Raw genomic sequence first — 16,009 nt, forward strand, 5'->3', positions numbered from 1 at the left:
TGCGATGGCAAAAAGGTTAGCCATCACTGTCTTATAGCGTTGTCCCGAGGGGAAGAGTTGAAATGGTTTATGTCCAGGATGTGAGGGGTCTGTAGATATTTTCTCAGCCATCTTTCTGACCTGCGCAATATACAGGTTTTCTATAGAAGGCATAGAATTGGTTGCATGCATAAGTTCACCTGCGTGCCTACTGTCCCTGTCCTAATATTCCTTTTTACTTACTCTTTTCATGTATCCAAATTATGTTTATACTTTTACCTGTTATATATGCTTGACAAACAAACAAACAAACAAACAAACAAATAAACAAACAAACAAACAAATAAATAAATAAATAAATAAATAAATAAATAAATATAAAAAATTGTTCTTTCTGCAGTTCTAACTATCTGTTGGAGTCTGCATCTGTCCTGTTTGGTTGCTGTACCAAACCGAACAGTTACAAAAGTACAAATAACCGGCTTAATAATTCCTCTGTAAAACTGTATCAAATTTATTATTTTGCTTCTGTAGGCCTTGCTCTCCTGCCATCTATCCAGCTTGTTTTTTTCATAGTAGGGCTGCCTCAAGACCCTTCTGCCTCGGCTTCTTGATACAGCAAACTCTTTTACTGCCTCTGTAGTGTAAACAGATCACCTAGTTGCTGCTGGATTGGCTATATATGGTTCCAGGATAACAAGTAACTTGAAATGGCACATTCCTTGTTTAGCAAATGGAAGTAGAAAGAAGAAAACATGCTCCTGTAATAAGAGAAGACCAAGATGGACTTCCCAGGATACAAGCCCTGACTGTGGTTAGGGCCTATACATCTCCAAAGCAGGGGGGGGAGGGCAGCGGAGAGGGAGGGAGGGAGAGAAGGGGGACTCAAGCATTTCCAACTGCAGGCTAATGAGGACCACTGCTGTGTGATTAATAGGGCACTGCGTTTTTAAAGGAGAAATTCAAGATCAAATGTCAAACCCAGAGAGCTTTCTCTGATTGAACCTTTTGCATAGTTTTAATTCTAAACTTGGCCCTTGCTTAATGTCAGCACACAACTCCATATGATAAAGAGCATTTTGTATTACATGCATTTTTTCTCAACGAAACTACCACCAATGGTTTACTACTTGTGATGATTACGTGTAAGCTTGTATACCTCGATTGCTGGGTATTGAGGTGTTTTGAGATGTCTATTTGATCAACAAAAGAAACATGAGTCTGCAACTTCTCGAGAAGAAATGGTGAACTGAAGACAGCCCCGCTAAAAAAAGGGGGGATCATGAGGGAATGAAAAGCTGGCAACTACACCTGCTCGTTGATAATTCCTCTCTAGATAAGTAGAGGATTTGAGGTCACCCACAAGTGCTCCAGACCAGGGGTCTCCAACCTTGGCAACTTTAAGACTTGTGGACTTCAACTCCCAGAATTCCTTAGACAGCTTTGCTGGCTGAGGAATTCTGGGAGTTGAAGTCCACAAGTCTTAAAGTTGCCAAGGTTGGAGACCCCTGCTCCAGACAGCTGTAGAGCTGAGAAGAGACTGCATGATTGTGGCCTCTGGACATTTAGAGCCAGAGAGAATGAAGGGAGTAGCCATCTTGCTCAAACTGCCATTGGCACCTTTGAAAATACATTAAGTTTGCATACTTCCCTTTCCACTTTCAGAAATTGCTTGTTAACTGATTTTCAGGTAAATCAACCTTTAGTGCAATGTTTTAAATATAAGTTTAAGGACTTAAATTATTGTGAGATAGGGTGGAATAAAAAGCAAAAGGATGATTAAGACTTTGATCTTAAAAAGTTACAAATGAGCCAAGCGTCCAGATAAATTTGAAAGAAGATTTTGTAATTAATTACAAAGAATCCTTCTTGTAGGAAAATGCTTTTGTTTTGGAATTTTTTAAAAGTATGTCTTTAAAACTTGTCACTAGAGGGAACGCAACGGAATTAATGATTACAATTAAAGAAGAACACTTAAACTTACAAATTCAGAATGAAGCAAAATGTTTTAACATTGGAGATACTGATGGATATTTTTGAACAGTGGACCCAGAAGTTAATTTTCAAACTGTCTACCACTCAAAATAGACTGTGTTCAAAAGATGTTATGGAAGACAACCTGACAATAGTAAGACTGATTTCACAGTGGATTTCTGTTAAGAATGACATGGATATTACTAAAGAAACTGGCTGATGTTTAATAATGGAAAGTGATATACAACTAACAAGAGAGTGACCTGGATAATTTTTCTATCCTGGATTTACAAAAGAGCTTTGTTAAAGCTTCAAAGAATTTTGTGAAACAAGACAAAGAAAAAAAATGAAAATTAATTGACTATATGACATTTGAAATGGAGTAAAGATCAAGATTATAAAAAGCAAAAAGAAGAAATATGAAGTTGGCCTATATGTTCAAAGTTAATATATATATATATGCTGTTATCTACTGTAATCCTTAATAAACTTTTATTGACATCAGAACTGAAAATGATGAGGCTATATGGATTTATTTATAGATAAGAGGCAAGATATAGGAAGAATAAGTTATCTGATACATTTTTTTTAGAAAAAGTGATAAATTACTAAAATTGTTTATACTTGTGATGAAGGAAAGTCATTACTTTATATATTTCTTCACCACATTCTTATTTTTTCTTTCTTTTCTATTTTTCTTTTCTGAACCTTCTATTTTTTTCCCTTTTTACTTTGTATTGATTTTTACTGTTGTAATTGTAACCTTTAATACAATTACTATATAAAAAAGAAACAAACAGGAGGCTGACTAGATAATCGTCTGTCCCGATTCAGGACAGCTCATAAACTGAAAATGCAGAATGTCTACCTCAGGATTCAAATGCTGTATTCAACCGTGGGAAATAGATTCCTAAATGCCAGGTGAGTATAAATACAACACTTGAGAATACAAAGGATGAAACAGAAGGGAGGAAGACTGTGGATCATAAATCCTATGTGAATTATGGAGCATAAGATGACAGATAGATCTAGGCCACACCTAGCCTTATGTTGCTCACATGAAAGCAGATAAAAGTATAAGCTAAAATGTATGACACAAGATTATGGTGATACGCTTCCTAGGGAGAACATGGGAAATAAAAGAGAAAACGAAGAGAAAGTGAACAATAGCCATCCACGCATTCCATATGCTAGTTAGTTGATTGATTTGGGGAAAGATAATTAAAAGAAGAACATTTGCCAAGATGTTCAGTGTAGAGATTCACAGAAAGAAAAGGCAGGCAGGCAGATAAACACAAATACTCATCCAAAGCCTTAATTGTAAAACTCTAACAATGCCGGTAAAAACGAAGCACCCTGCAAAGATCAGCATGCACAAATAGCCTGTCCCACATTATAACAATTGCTCTGCTTCCTATCTAACAAGCCATAGGAGGAAGCAACATTCTTGGTATCAGTACATTAAAAGAACATCCCGCAGGCATCAAACACGAAGTTCTATCAGCTTCTGCACCAATTCAGGAATTCAATAAAGAGCACAGACTCTTTTATTTTATGGGGAAAATTCTAAACGTAGGCAAGCCACACTACCCAAATTTTTCTCCTCCAGAGATGTTTTTAATAAGTGTTTTATGTATTTATTGTTGCCAATTGTTGTACGCTGCCCACAGTTACTTCGTGTGAGATACCTTGTGTGAGAAATTTGATAAACAAATGTATTCATGTGTTCTCAGTGGCTTGTTTTGCATCGTAACCAAGAAACCATTTTGCTCTTTCAGTTGATAGCTGTGTATGTGTAGCAGAAGCTGTATCTTCCCAGGTTATAGGATTGCAGCAACAATGCATAATTTCCTTAAATGCTTACGCTACAGTGCAGATATATGTCAGGGATTTCTTTGCAGGTTTTAACCCCACAGCCTGTAGTTCGATCCTGACAGGGGCGCAAGATTTACTCAGCCTTCCATCCTTCCTGGGGTCAGTAAAATGAGGATCCAGATTATTGGGGACAATATCCTGACTATGTAAACCTCCCAGAGAGTGCTATAAAGCACTATGGGGTAGTATATAAGTCTAAGTGCCATTGCTAGTGCTATTTTTTTACATTGAGGTTGATTGCAAGGGGATTTTTTTTGTGAGATCCTGTTATCTCAACAGGTTTCAGTGGTGGGTTCCTACCTGTTCACTCTGGATCTTGCAATCCGGTAATAGCAGTGGAAGGAGGCTCTGCCCGCCCACCTGGATGTCATTGCGGATGCTCTGCGCATGCACAGAAGCGTCACGCACAAGCGAAGTGAGCAAACCAGTAGTAAAGGTAAGTGGAACCCACCCCTGACAGATTTGAACTTCCAATCCCATCATTTGAGAATAACCAGGATATGAAGTTATTGTTAACACTCTCCAGTAATAAAATAGGAGTATAACTGAACTCTTTCTCCTAAATTTGTTTTAGAAAGTTCACCCAACTGTACTTCAATTCTCCTTGCTCTTTCGCCTCCCAGCTGCCGACAGGCAGGCTGAAGAAGGAGAAAACGAAAAGCAACATGTTCAATTATGTTTTTCTTATTCTTTTTGGGCAATGGCTGTTCCAGAGAAGAGTGGTTAGCAGTGGGAGTCTCAGCTTATATAAGAGAACAGGGCCGTGGAGGGCTGTTCGGCAACAAAAACTTGGATGGGCTGTCAGAATCAAAAGTCTCTACCGGGGCTGATATGTAGAGCAGTTCTCAGACATTTCATCATTTGCAAACCACAAGATGCAAAGATAAACTGGCATGGCAAATCTGGAAGCCTAGACTGATTTACTACCTAACACATGATCCCTGACATGATTTACCCACTTATTCAAGCCCCCTTCCCCAGTACCGAACACGCCTGACTGGTCTTACCTCATCACAGGCTGCGCACCGAGGTTTGAGACATTCTGCATGGTGCCGGCCACAATAAATCTTCCCGTCTTGATAGAAATAGATAAGATCCACCAGCAGTTCATTGCAAACGCTGCATATAAAGCACGATGGATGCCAGCACACCCCATGGCCTGCTCTGGATGCAAAGACGGCTATGTCGCCTCCATTGATTTGGCCTCCACACTGTCAAGATAAATATAAAAATTGAAAAGAAAGGCTTTCTCTGGACAATTCTCCCGGGCGAGAAATGTTGAATAATGACAGCATCTGGAAAAAGCTGAAGTGATGCACTGATAAAAATCAGCAAATTTCTTTTCTAGTTATTCACAAGTCAAGCCTTTCTCCAAGTACAGTATTATAGGGATTGTGGTGATACAAAAGCAATTGTGACACGCTGCAGAAGGTCTTTACAGCTCCTATCTACTATGAGATGATTAAAGCTTATTCACTCCTCAACCTGTTCCTATATGGGTACAGTTCAGAGCAAGCAAACGGGAACAAGAATGGTAGATTCTGAATCAATTATATTATTCTTCCCTTAGAGAGGAAGTTGGGGTAGGGTTCCTTTGATATAATACAAAACTCAAGAAAACTGAAAATTCTCTACTATATTTCTATGGAGATTCTCAATCATCCAGGACAGGTCATGATTGTCCCAAAGGTGCTATTTTCAAAAGACAAATGGACTTTCTTGGGCGTTTTTTTCCTTTTAAAAATTTTGCTTCTTGTCTAAGAACTGATGAAGCTTCTTGGATGAGAAGTGAAATGTTTTCAAAGGAAAAAAAAACAAGAAAGACTAGCTGTTTTTTGGAAATAGCACCTTTGGGTCTAGCATATGTCCCCTCCCCAAATAAAGATGAGGAAAGGGAGGAGAATTATGCTATATTCTGGAAGAATTCACACAGTATGATTAACAGGTTGCTTTCTGGATAAATTGAATTAACCAAGTGGGCTGGGTTCACATAATGTGCTAACCCTAAAATAAAATAATAAAAATACTCTAATGTTAAAACAAACTACTAACCTGGTTAACAGCGTTGTCTGAATCCAGCCACTAACTGATTTAGATTAGAGGTTTCTACATGTGGCGAATAAATAAAACCGCAGTACAATACTTTCAATCTCAGATTGTGGGTTGAACTTTTAACATTAAATATTTACATCTTGGGAACCGAAGGTACTAGAAGGCATAAAGCGCTGCAATTTATTCAACTCTGACGGGTGGTACGAATGGCCTCCAGAGAAAAACCTCTGATATCTTTCTCACTGCACATTTACTGAGATGATAGCTTGAAATACTTAGCAATTTAAACTGTGGTATCCACTCTAGGGATCATTGCACATATTTGATTAATTTTTTTTCCCCAGATTGGGAATTGGAAACTTGCGTATTGAAAGTAAGATTTGGAATGATCTTATTACATGGTTTTTTACCATGCCGACACTAAATATAAATACATTAATCAGATCTGAAATGCAAACTGTCAACACTCAATGTTGCAATTTGTAATGCCAAAACGTGGAAAACAGCATTCTGCATTCCCAATTTTGTTCCAGGGTTTCTCTACAAAATCTCTTTGGTCTCCATAGGTTACCTAAAGACCTCCTCTGCGTATAACTGATGCGGAATGCTACATGTAATAGTCTTTCTCAAATTGATGTACACATTCCTTTTCTCCTTTGTCTTCCAAATGGTTTTCCGGCCTAGCAATGCACCCCCTAAGCAGCCTTTTTCCTGGGGATTATGCAAGAGAAACTGTTTTTGCAGCTGGCTATTAGCAGCCTTAAGCTAACACTCTGCCACACACCCTAAATCTACATCACCTAATTTTCCTAACCCAGGGGTATTTTTAATGAGTAAGAATTTTTTGCAAGGTCAAAGTGAAGAATAAGTCTTTTGCTGCCATAATGTATTGCTATGGCTTTTAATATCTCATGGTGCATAGGTGCTTTCGTGTCATGGTGATAAGATGCTGAGGGGGCAGGGCGGAGGAGAAGTAGTAGTAGTAGTAGTAGTAGTAGTAATAGAAGAAGAAGAAGAGGAAGAGGGAGAGGAAGAGGAAGAGGAAGAAGAAGAACAACAACAACGAGAATGGTCTACCTGTTCACAAATGGCTCCTGTCATGGTGACGGGGAATGGCCGGACATTGCCTCTTCCCAAATTCTCCCTCTTCCTCTGGTTGCTGAAAAGTTTGAGTTCTCTCTTTTCCTCTTCATCCAGGGAGTTACAGTATCGAACCTGGACATCAAGCAGTAAATCATTTGCTTTTCACTCAATGCGGTGGTTCTTGCTTTTTTCTTCAAAAGTGCAAGATTCATTATTTTTTTTAATTAAGATTAGACAATATCTGAGGGCCATGACAACGTTTGACATTGTGAGAGCATTGGTGAAAGATATAATCACAAAAATATTACTGTGAGATACTTAGCTATTCCTAAAATGATCGCCATGGTGGCTAAGACCAGTTGCAAAACGGTCAATTCCATAAGGTATTCACCACCCCTCCACCAGCATGCTTCCTACCATACCTGTTGTTACTGCCTTGTCATATACCTTTCTTGGGTTACTGCAAAATTATTTCATTGCCCCTTATATAAATATTTGTTGCAATAAAGATTTATACACTGCCCCATAGTGGTTGTTTACAATGTCAGCATATTGCCCCCAACATTCTGGGTCTTCATTTTAACCGATCTCGGAAGGATGGAGGGCTGAGTCAACTTTGGGCCCCTTCAAGATCAAACTCCAGGCTGCGGGAAGAATTAATCTGCAATGCTGCATTCTAACCATTGCGCAACCAGGGCTCCTAGTACCTTACAAAATTCCTCTGCCAGTCTGTGAGGCAATAGCCTAGCTACCATACATATACCTAGTCTGAGCACTTTCAATGTTTCTATCTATTTACTTTCATGCAGTGGTAGAGTTAAATTACCGTGAACATGATTTAGTCCTCCTCCCCTTACATGACCTCCCCTTACATGACTGTATTCAGAAGTTCAGAACTAATTGGGAGTACACACTAATTTGTTTAGGAATACACACTTTTAAAAGGAAAAACAAAGTATCTGTAAAAACAATACAATGAGCATTTGGCCAACTTTTGACTTTAAAACAATAAGAAACTAGGATGCAACCAATTTGAACTCTAGTGGGGTTTAATGTTCCTATGCTTGTTCTGGTCTTTTTTAATGTCAAAAATGTTGTTCCTATGCCCATCACTTAACACTCATTCATCATTTGATCTGGAGCCCTCAACGTAATTGTCCATGATTAGACAATTGTGCAAATCATGTTGAAATCTTCCTAAAAATAGTACACATCCATGACAAGCTTGAACATAAATAACATGTAAGTAGTAAAATATGTAATATTAGTCAAGCTTCTTGGCAACCAGTAATTTGGATTTATGATTTATTAGTCCACCTATTAGAACTTCATCCTTGTCTCCAGCAACAATAGAACTTCACTCCTTAGTTAACATGTTTCACGTTACATAGCAACGTCTATTGCTATGAAGTTACATGTATGTATGTATAAACTGACTAAAATATTTGATGGAAGTTTCAAGGTAGTATATTTAACTGTGAAAAGGGCAAAGTCATGACTGATGATGTTAGTAATGATGTTAAAGCCTTTGGCTAATGAATCATCAAAAACATGCTAAGGCACATGTTAGACTAGCACAAAATGCAACACCCCAAGGAGCCAATTGTAGCTGTAGCTTAAGGACACACTCTTAAAGTAACCCAACTGAATGGAGCTCCATCACTTTTGGTGGGAACTCCTTGGATGGCAGTTAGGTTTATGACCACATCCAAATATATCTCTGGCATCTTTTCAAGAACTCCTAATGAAAAAGGCTTTCTGCAGCTTGGCAAGCTGAATCTGTTCTACTGGGGGGAAAAAGTGAAGGCTGGGAGATACGTGCTGGAAACACTATAGTCCAATGGAAATATTTCAGAATATGGCAACAGAAATAAAGCTCCTTTTATAAGAGAGAAATAGAACTGTGACTCTCTGATACTAACGAAGAAGGTGGAGAGGAAATATAGAATACGGAAGAAAGTACCATAACAGTAACGAACTTGTTTAAATGTAAACTTGATGGGACAGGAGTGGTTCAACAAATCCTGGCAACATTCTGAATCATTTGATTCATTAAACAAAACACACTGGTTTGCAATAAAACATAAAACCCCAGGTCCTTCTTATAACCAGTCATTAAAATTCTTAATTTAAAGCCTGCTTTAAGAATGTGCACGCAGGACTTGTTAGAAAGTAGTCGGCGAGGTTCAATCTCTTAATTCACCAGCAAATGTGTTCCAAAGAACTGGGGTGGCTACCAGAGAAGGCTCTTCTCAAAGAATTTGCAATATTAGCTTGTCGCAAGGACCAGACAAACCCTCAGGATGATCTCCTTTAGCAGAAGAGCTGTATAGAAAGAGATATTCTCTACAGTAGACTGGTCTCAAGAAGAATCGAACTTCAAAAATAAATCAGATATTTAAATTTTTTTTCCTGGAATGGCATAACGCATATTATAGTACCAGACAGGAATTGAATATAATTATCCCTCAGGGCGGCATATAACTAATCGTATCCCTCAGGTAGGTTAATTTCAAACGCCAGAGATCCTCTCAAGTTTCTAATAAGAGAACGCCATCCCTTTGCTACACCCACATACTTGAGAGAGAAAAACAGGATCAGGAACACAGTGAGCAAGAAAAGGTGTCTGGAGTTTGCACTCCTTTGGCATCTCCTCATGTACTGGTTTGCTTCAACCCTGCCTTCTGCCCCACCCCACCATTTACTTCTGAACAGATGTACATTTGATCAGGAAAAAAAGGGTCTAACACCCTCCAGTCAATTTGTCTAGAAGTCTTGTAAAGCTACCTTTAAGAAATACTGGCTTTTATCTACCCTGAATATGTTCCACTGAATGACCCCGAAGAGTTCCTGGCAGTCTGTGAGAGACAAGAAAGCTTTTCTCTACAAAGCTTTTCTATGGTGGAATAATTTTGCAAGTTTTCTGTTCCTTAGCTCGAAATCCATTTGTCTCTGAAAGTAATTGTCGGAGGAGCAGTGTTTTTTAAAAAAAAACTTTACAAGATCTATGCTGCCTCAAGCTTGGGTAGCTTGCAAAAGAAGAACAAAACAATGCAACAAATAATAAAAGACTAAAAATGTTATATTTTTAAATAGAAATGTTATATTTTATGAGAGTGGATAAGAATTGATGGTTTTTTTATAAATAAAAAGAATCAGATTTTTTTTATTTAAATCGGATTTTTTATTTTTATCAAATCTATTTTAATAAAATGCTTTTGGAGTAAAAATCTATCAAGAGATAATTTTCTATTTAAGATACATTATTACTTTAGTTTATTCAGCATGAAATGGAGCTTAGTTATGTAGCATGAGGCTGTATATTCTGCAATATCTACATTTTTGGTAAACTCATTCAGTGAATCCAAGCTCTGCAAGCTAAATAGGAAACCTTCATTTTGTTTGCACGTAATAATACTAAAGATTCTAACTACCAGCAAGAATGAGTCCTTACATTTAAAGAGCACCTGTCATTTCAGATCCATCATGGCAGCGCCTGTTAGTGGACATCCACTCAATCTGCTGCCCGCCACATCCCTCACCTTGTTGTCACTGCCACATCACGAGCCGCCCCATTAAAGTGGATGGGATTTTCGGTGAGTCAACAGCGGGTCAGAGGAGGAGCCACTGAGGGACAGAGGTGACAGTTGCTCTTTAAAAATTATGATTTAAATCGAGTTGATTTAAATCAAGCATTTTTACTAGTGATTTAAATCGAGTTGTTTTAAATCAAATCTACCCTGTATTTTATATTAAAATGTTGTATGTATTTTATTACTGAAACATTTCTCAAATTTTAGTTGTACCAGTTTTTTTCCTAATGCCTCATCCTGCATATGTGTGAAAGATAGATAGATAGATATTAATATGTTGTGTTGTTGTTTTGAACTCTGAGCCTGGCAATTTGATTGTAAACGTTTCATCCCTATTTGAGGAGACATCTTGTGCGCTTTGGAAAGCGCACTGACGATGTCTCCTTGAATGGGGATAAAACGTTTGCAACCAAATCGCCAAGCTCGGAGCTCAAACCAACAAATATACCGTAACTACCAATACGAGCTACTAATATTCAAAGACATTTCATATTAATATATATTTAAAATATTGCACATTTATTTCTGTGCAAAGGTGCATGGTGAAGAACAGGCAGGGTTAAAGCAGGATACTCAATGATTGATCATGGTTTTGTATTAGATCATCTGATAAAAAAATATGCAAAACATGCTGACAGGAAATTGTACTTTGCCTTTAGGGATTCTCTTGCAGCTTTTGATTTTATTGATAGATGCAAACCATGGATTAAACTAGATCAGTTGAATTTGAAGAGAAGGTTGTTAATTCAGATTAGATTCACCCTAGCAGGCCACCAAATAAATATGCTTGTACCTTCACTGTTTAATCTGTTTATTAATGATATTGTTCCAGCCCAGAGTAAAGAAAATTATTTTTCAGTAAAGGCAGGGAATGGGAACTCTGCTGTATTACTTGATTTTTTGCTTATCTCAGATAGGCTTGACAGATAGTTAAGAGCTTTGGATAGCTATTGCCCTTAAATTACCTAACTGCAAATCTGGGGAAATGAAAAGTGCTGGCATATGAGAAGAAAAGAAAAACTGGAAAAATGGGAAACATCTCTTAAAGATGGGTATTCTTTTGAATGCTCCAGGTCATTGGTACTCCCATTGTCTCTCATTGTCAGGCCCAAAAAATAAAAACAGAGAAAACTTTATTACTTGGCAGGAATAATAAAGTTCTGGTGTACCGCTAATGGTCAACAAATTTATGCAATCCTAACTCTTCTAAAAAGCCAAGTTAGTTCCTTATTTTTCATATGCAGTAGATTTATAGGAAGTTTCTACTCTTTGTAATATGGAATTCTTTCAAAATGAGCTCCCCATAATTACAGGTAGTCCTTGACCTACGACCATTCATTTAGTGACCATTTGAAGTTACAACGGCACTGAAAAAAGTGACTTGTGGTGGTTTTTCATACTTATGACTATTGTACCATCCCTGAGGTCATGTGATCAAAATTTGGATGCTTGGCAATTGGCATGTATTTATGATGGATGCAATGCTCCGGGGTCACGTGTTCACCTTTTGAGACCTTCTGTCAAGGTCAACGGGGAAGCCAGATTCACTTAACAACCGCATTACTACTGAGCGATTCACTTAACAACTAAGGCAAGAAGGTTCATAAAACGGGTCTTAAAATTCACGTAACAACTGTCTTTCTTAGCAATGGAAATTTTGGGCTCAGTTGTGGACATTAAGCCCAGGACTGTATTTTAGGTATATCTAATATTTTTATGTACACTGAGAGCATATGCACCAAAGACAAATTCCTTGAGTGTCCAATCACACTTGGCCATTAAAGAATTCTATTCTATTCTGTTCTGTTCTGTTCTGTTCTATTCAATTCAATTCAATTCTATTCATAGTACTTTTATCCCTTTTCTCTGTACAGAAACTAGTACATACCTAATTAAAGCTAAACAAATTATAAGGGCTAAAATTATTATTATAATTTAATTATTGGGCTCTAGATTCCTCTCAATATTTGATCCCTGACTTGTCAGGTGGTGTCTCATAAAGCAAATGAATTTATCCACTCCTTCTTGAACAAGTTGGCTTACATTTTTTTATCCAATCCTCACATATTTTTTAGATTTTTTCCCCAGAATTCTTTTTTAAATTCAAACAATGTAAACAATGACCTATTATTTAAAAACAGGGCACTGAATGTCTTTGCCCAAAGAAATGTGTTTAAATGATCACAAAATAATACTGCCCCACGGTACACACTTCATAAAAGCAAAATCTGAGAATGCCGTCCCTCCGAGAGGCCCTTACAAGACTACGATTCCAGCGAAGGGCATTAGAAATTAGAAAGGGCCAATTTCTCAATTTTTCACATAACATGTACTACTTCTCTTGTTCCAAGGAGATTATAGAAAATTCTACCCATTGTTTATTGCACTGTCCTATTTCCTCGTCAGGGAAATTGCTGAACCTCCTCTTGGTAGAAAAATAATTCTGGCCTGATTCATGTGAAATTGAATATCTAATGAATTTAGACAAGGAGACACTGCCATGGAAATTAGCAAGCTTTGCATGGGTGGCTGCTAAACAGGGTTAGCTACTGTTCCAGAGCCTTGGGCCTGCTTTATAGCATCTCTCTCCATAGAGTACTTGGGACACAACAGCTGCTCAACAGTCCATAGCCGCCAAGGGAAGTCGTGGTTCCTATTCCCTCGGTCAACAGTTCTTTGTAATCCTCTGTTAATCTTAAATCCTAAACAAGGTTAACATCCTTTAAAGATTTTGCTTCGGGATAATATTAATGGATTTTGTTCCCTTTCCCACTCTTTGCCTACATAAAATCAAAACAGTAATGGGTAATACAGCCAAAGCCATGTCATACTAGAATATAATGTATTCCTATCTACGTCTATTTAGAGTAAGTTGCATTAAGTCCAGTGGGATTTCTCCCAGGTCATTTCTAAACTCAGAGGAAAAGCTATATTGGAAGCTTATTGGGATAAGAAGTTAGTCCCCAATTTATAATCTTATAAAATGTATTTTTGCAACAGGGAATAAATAAGTATTTTGTTTCTTAAGCACAGATTTGCTTGAACTTAGGTTTAGGTTTCAAATGAGTAATTTCTCTACTTTCTTCCTTTCGCAAATGATTGCATTTATGCAAAATATGTGCAAATTCTTTGCCTGGGCATTCTAACCTTTCTCCTTAATACAACAATCTGAAAACAAGTTCAGGTGCTGCCAATATTTTTAACAAGGGCCACTAAAGAAGAAACCTTCCTATGCTGACTGGATTACAGGAAACCTCAAGAATAATTTGCAATGTCTACAAAAGACTTTTAAAAAAGAGAATCCATTTCTAACTCCATCTATTCCACAGCAATTATAAAATCAGCCATTCGGTTATCCTGGAATAACTGTTCTTCCACCTCACTGTTTAAACCATATACTGTATACAGGTAATCCTCGAGTTAACAGTTAACTTAGTGACCTCTACGACACTGAAAAAAGTGATCATTTTTCACACTTACGACTGTTGCAGCATCCCCGGTCACCTGATCAAAATTCAGATGCTTGGCAACTGGTTCATATTTATGACAATTGCAGTGTCACATCAACACTTTTTGCAACATTCTGACAAGCAGAGTCAGTGACAAAACCTGATTCATTTAACAACTACTGCGATTCACTTAACTGTGGCAAGAAAAGTCGTAAAATGAGGCAAAAGTCAACAAATGTTTCACTTAGCAACCGAAATTTTGCACTCAATTGTAATCTTAAGTTCAGGACTACGTGCATTTCCTTTACTACCAGTTCTGATCACCCTCTGTATGATATTCATGCAAAAGTGAAACTATTAAACATCAAGTACAAAGGTTTTCAAATTTGGAGTTGGGAACTGTTGGGGGGTCACAAGCAGCTTCGGAGGGTGGGTTGTACTGGTCAGGTTTGGGTAAGCCAAGTGAGTCTACACCTCCTGTGGGCTCTGCTGCACATTTTCCACCTAGATAGGGAAATGTGGTCCAATCTTGCACTGGACCGTACCCCTATAGACCAGTAGCAGGATTAAAGGTAAAAGGTAAAGGTTCCCCTCGCACATACGTGCTAGTGGTTGCCGACTCTAGGGGGTGGTGCTCATCTCCGTTTCAAAGCCGAAGAGCCAGCGCTGTCCGAAGACATCTCCGTGGTCATGTGGCCGGCATGACTCAACGCCAAAGACGCACGGAACACTGTTACCTTCCCACCAAAGGCGGTCCCTATTTTTTCTACTTGCATTTTTTACCTGCTTTCAAAACTGCTAGGTTGGCAGAAGCTGGGACAAGTAACGGGAGCTCACCCCGTTACACAGTAGCACTAGGGATTCGAACCGCTGAGCTGCTGACCTTTCAATCAACAAGCTCAACCTCCTAGCCCGAGCCACCATATCCCCAAAGTAGCAGGATTAGGAAGTATGAAATCCCCTGAGGCACTCAGATAAACATTTAATCATGAAAAACGTAGAAGAAGGAGTGGCAGAAGCTGGGAGCAGAGTTAAATGAAGGATGAGCCTAGAATCCCTATGTAGACACAAGGGAACTAAGTCAACTCCCCCCTGAATCCAGTTGACCCTTTTCTAACTACAAGCAGGTGCTAACTGTTACTTGAAAATAATCTTCTGCATAAGCATGAGTAGCAATAAATCAGTTTAATTGGACCTTCACATGTGGAGCTGATCTTTTATGCCTGACAAAATGTGGTTGATTTATGTCTTGCCTATCCTGACACCAATGAAATCATGACTTCATTTATGATTTCAGGTGGTCGTAGTAACCAGTTTGTTCTCTAACTGCAAGTTTTAACATGACCAAAGGAGTTTATTGCATTCATGTGTAGAGTAATTATCTTAATATAGTTACTATATAGTTAATGTGTATGTAAACTAAATGAAAGAATACTTAATTTTTATCGTGGCCCATGCAGAAGTGAAATCCCAGCCATGCTACTAAAAACCCGAATGCAATTTTTCTAGAAAATGTTGAGAACCTCCCTGCTTAAACTGAGGATTTTCTTTCCCAGCAAAGCCTGAAAATATGATAGTGAATGCAGCTTTCATACTGACTGTTTCATGCATTCCATTTTTTTGTAATTATATAATGGCAAAGCAATTAAAATTATTCTATTTGTACATTAAAACACCCTAACCCTAATCCAAAACTATGTGGAAACTTCAAAAAAATATAAAGTGAACAAAGGAGCCATTGAAAATTGAGAGCAAAGCTTATTTTAGAGAATGTTTTTCTGAGTTTCTTTCATTTTGATATCAAAGTTTCCATTAAGCTACTTCTCTGAAGATTTTTCTATAGTAAAAGAGATATTAAACAAAATCAAAAATCAAAATTCCATGCCACAAGTGGTAACTGTTGAGCCCTAATTTAGCTTCACAATGCAGGAGACCCACAAGTGTTCAATGCCGTTTGTGTGTATGTGTTTGTATGCATGTGTAGGTACATTTGGGGGAACATAT

General features: G+C 37.9%; 1 protein-coding gene across 2 annotated transcripts in view; it reads right to left on the reverse strand.

Moving 5' to 3' along the window:
- PRICKLE2 (prickle planar cell polarity protein 2) overlaps positions 1-16,009 on the reverse strand; it is a 395,258-nt gene that overhangs the window by 56,187 nt on the left and 323,062 nt on the right. For both annotated transcript variants that reach the window (XM_058168998.1, XM_058168999.1), the window contains 2 exons: positions 6,958-7,095; positions 4,836-5,039 (listed from right to left, as the gene is read on the reverse strand). In XM_058168998.1, the coding sequence (XP_058024981.1) occupies positions 4,836-5,039; positions 6,958-7,095 (342 nt within the window). The remainder of the gene's footprint in view (positions 1-4,835; positions 5,040-6,957; positions 7,096-16,009) is intronic.

This window comes from Ahaetulla prasina, chromosome 2 (assembly GCF_028640845.1).
Source record: "Ahaetulla prasina isolate Xishuangbanna chromosome 2, ASM2864084v1, whole genome shotgun sequence".
NCBI lineage: Eukaryota > Metazoa > Chordata > Lepidosauria > Squamata > Colubridae > Ahaetulla > Ahaetulla prasina.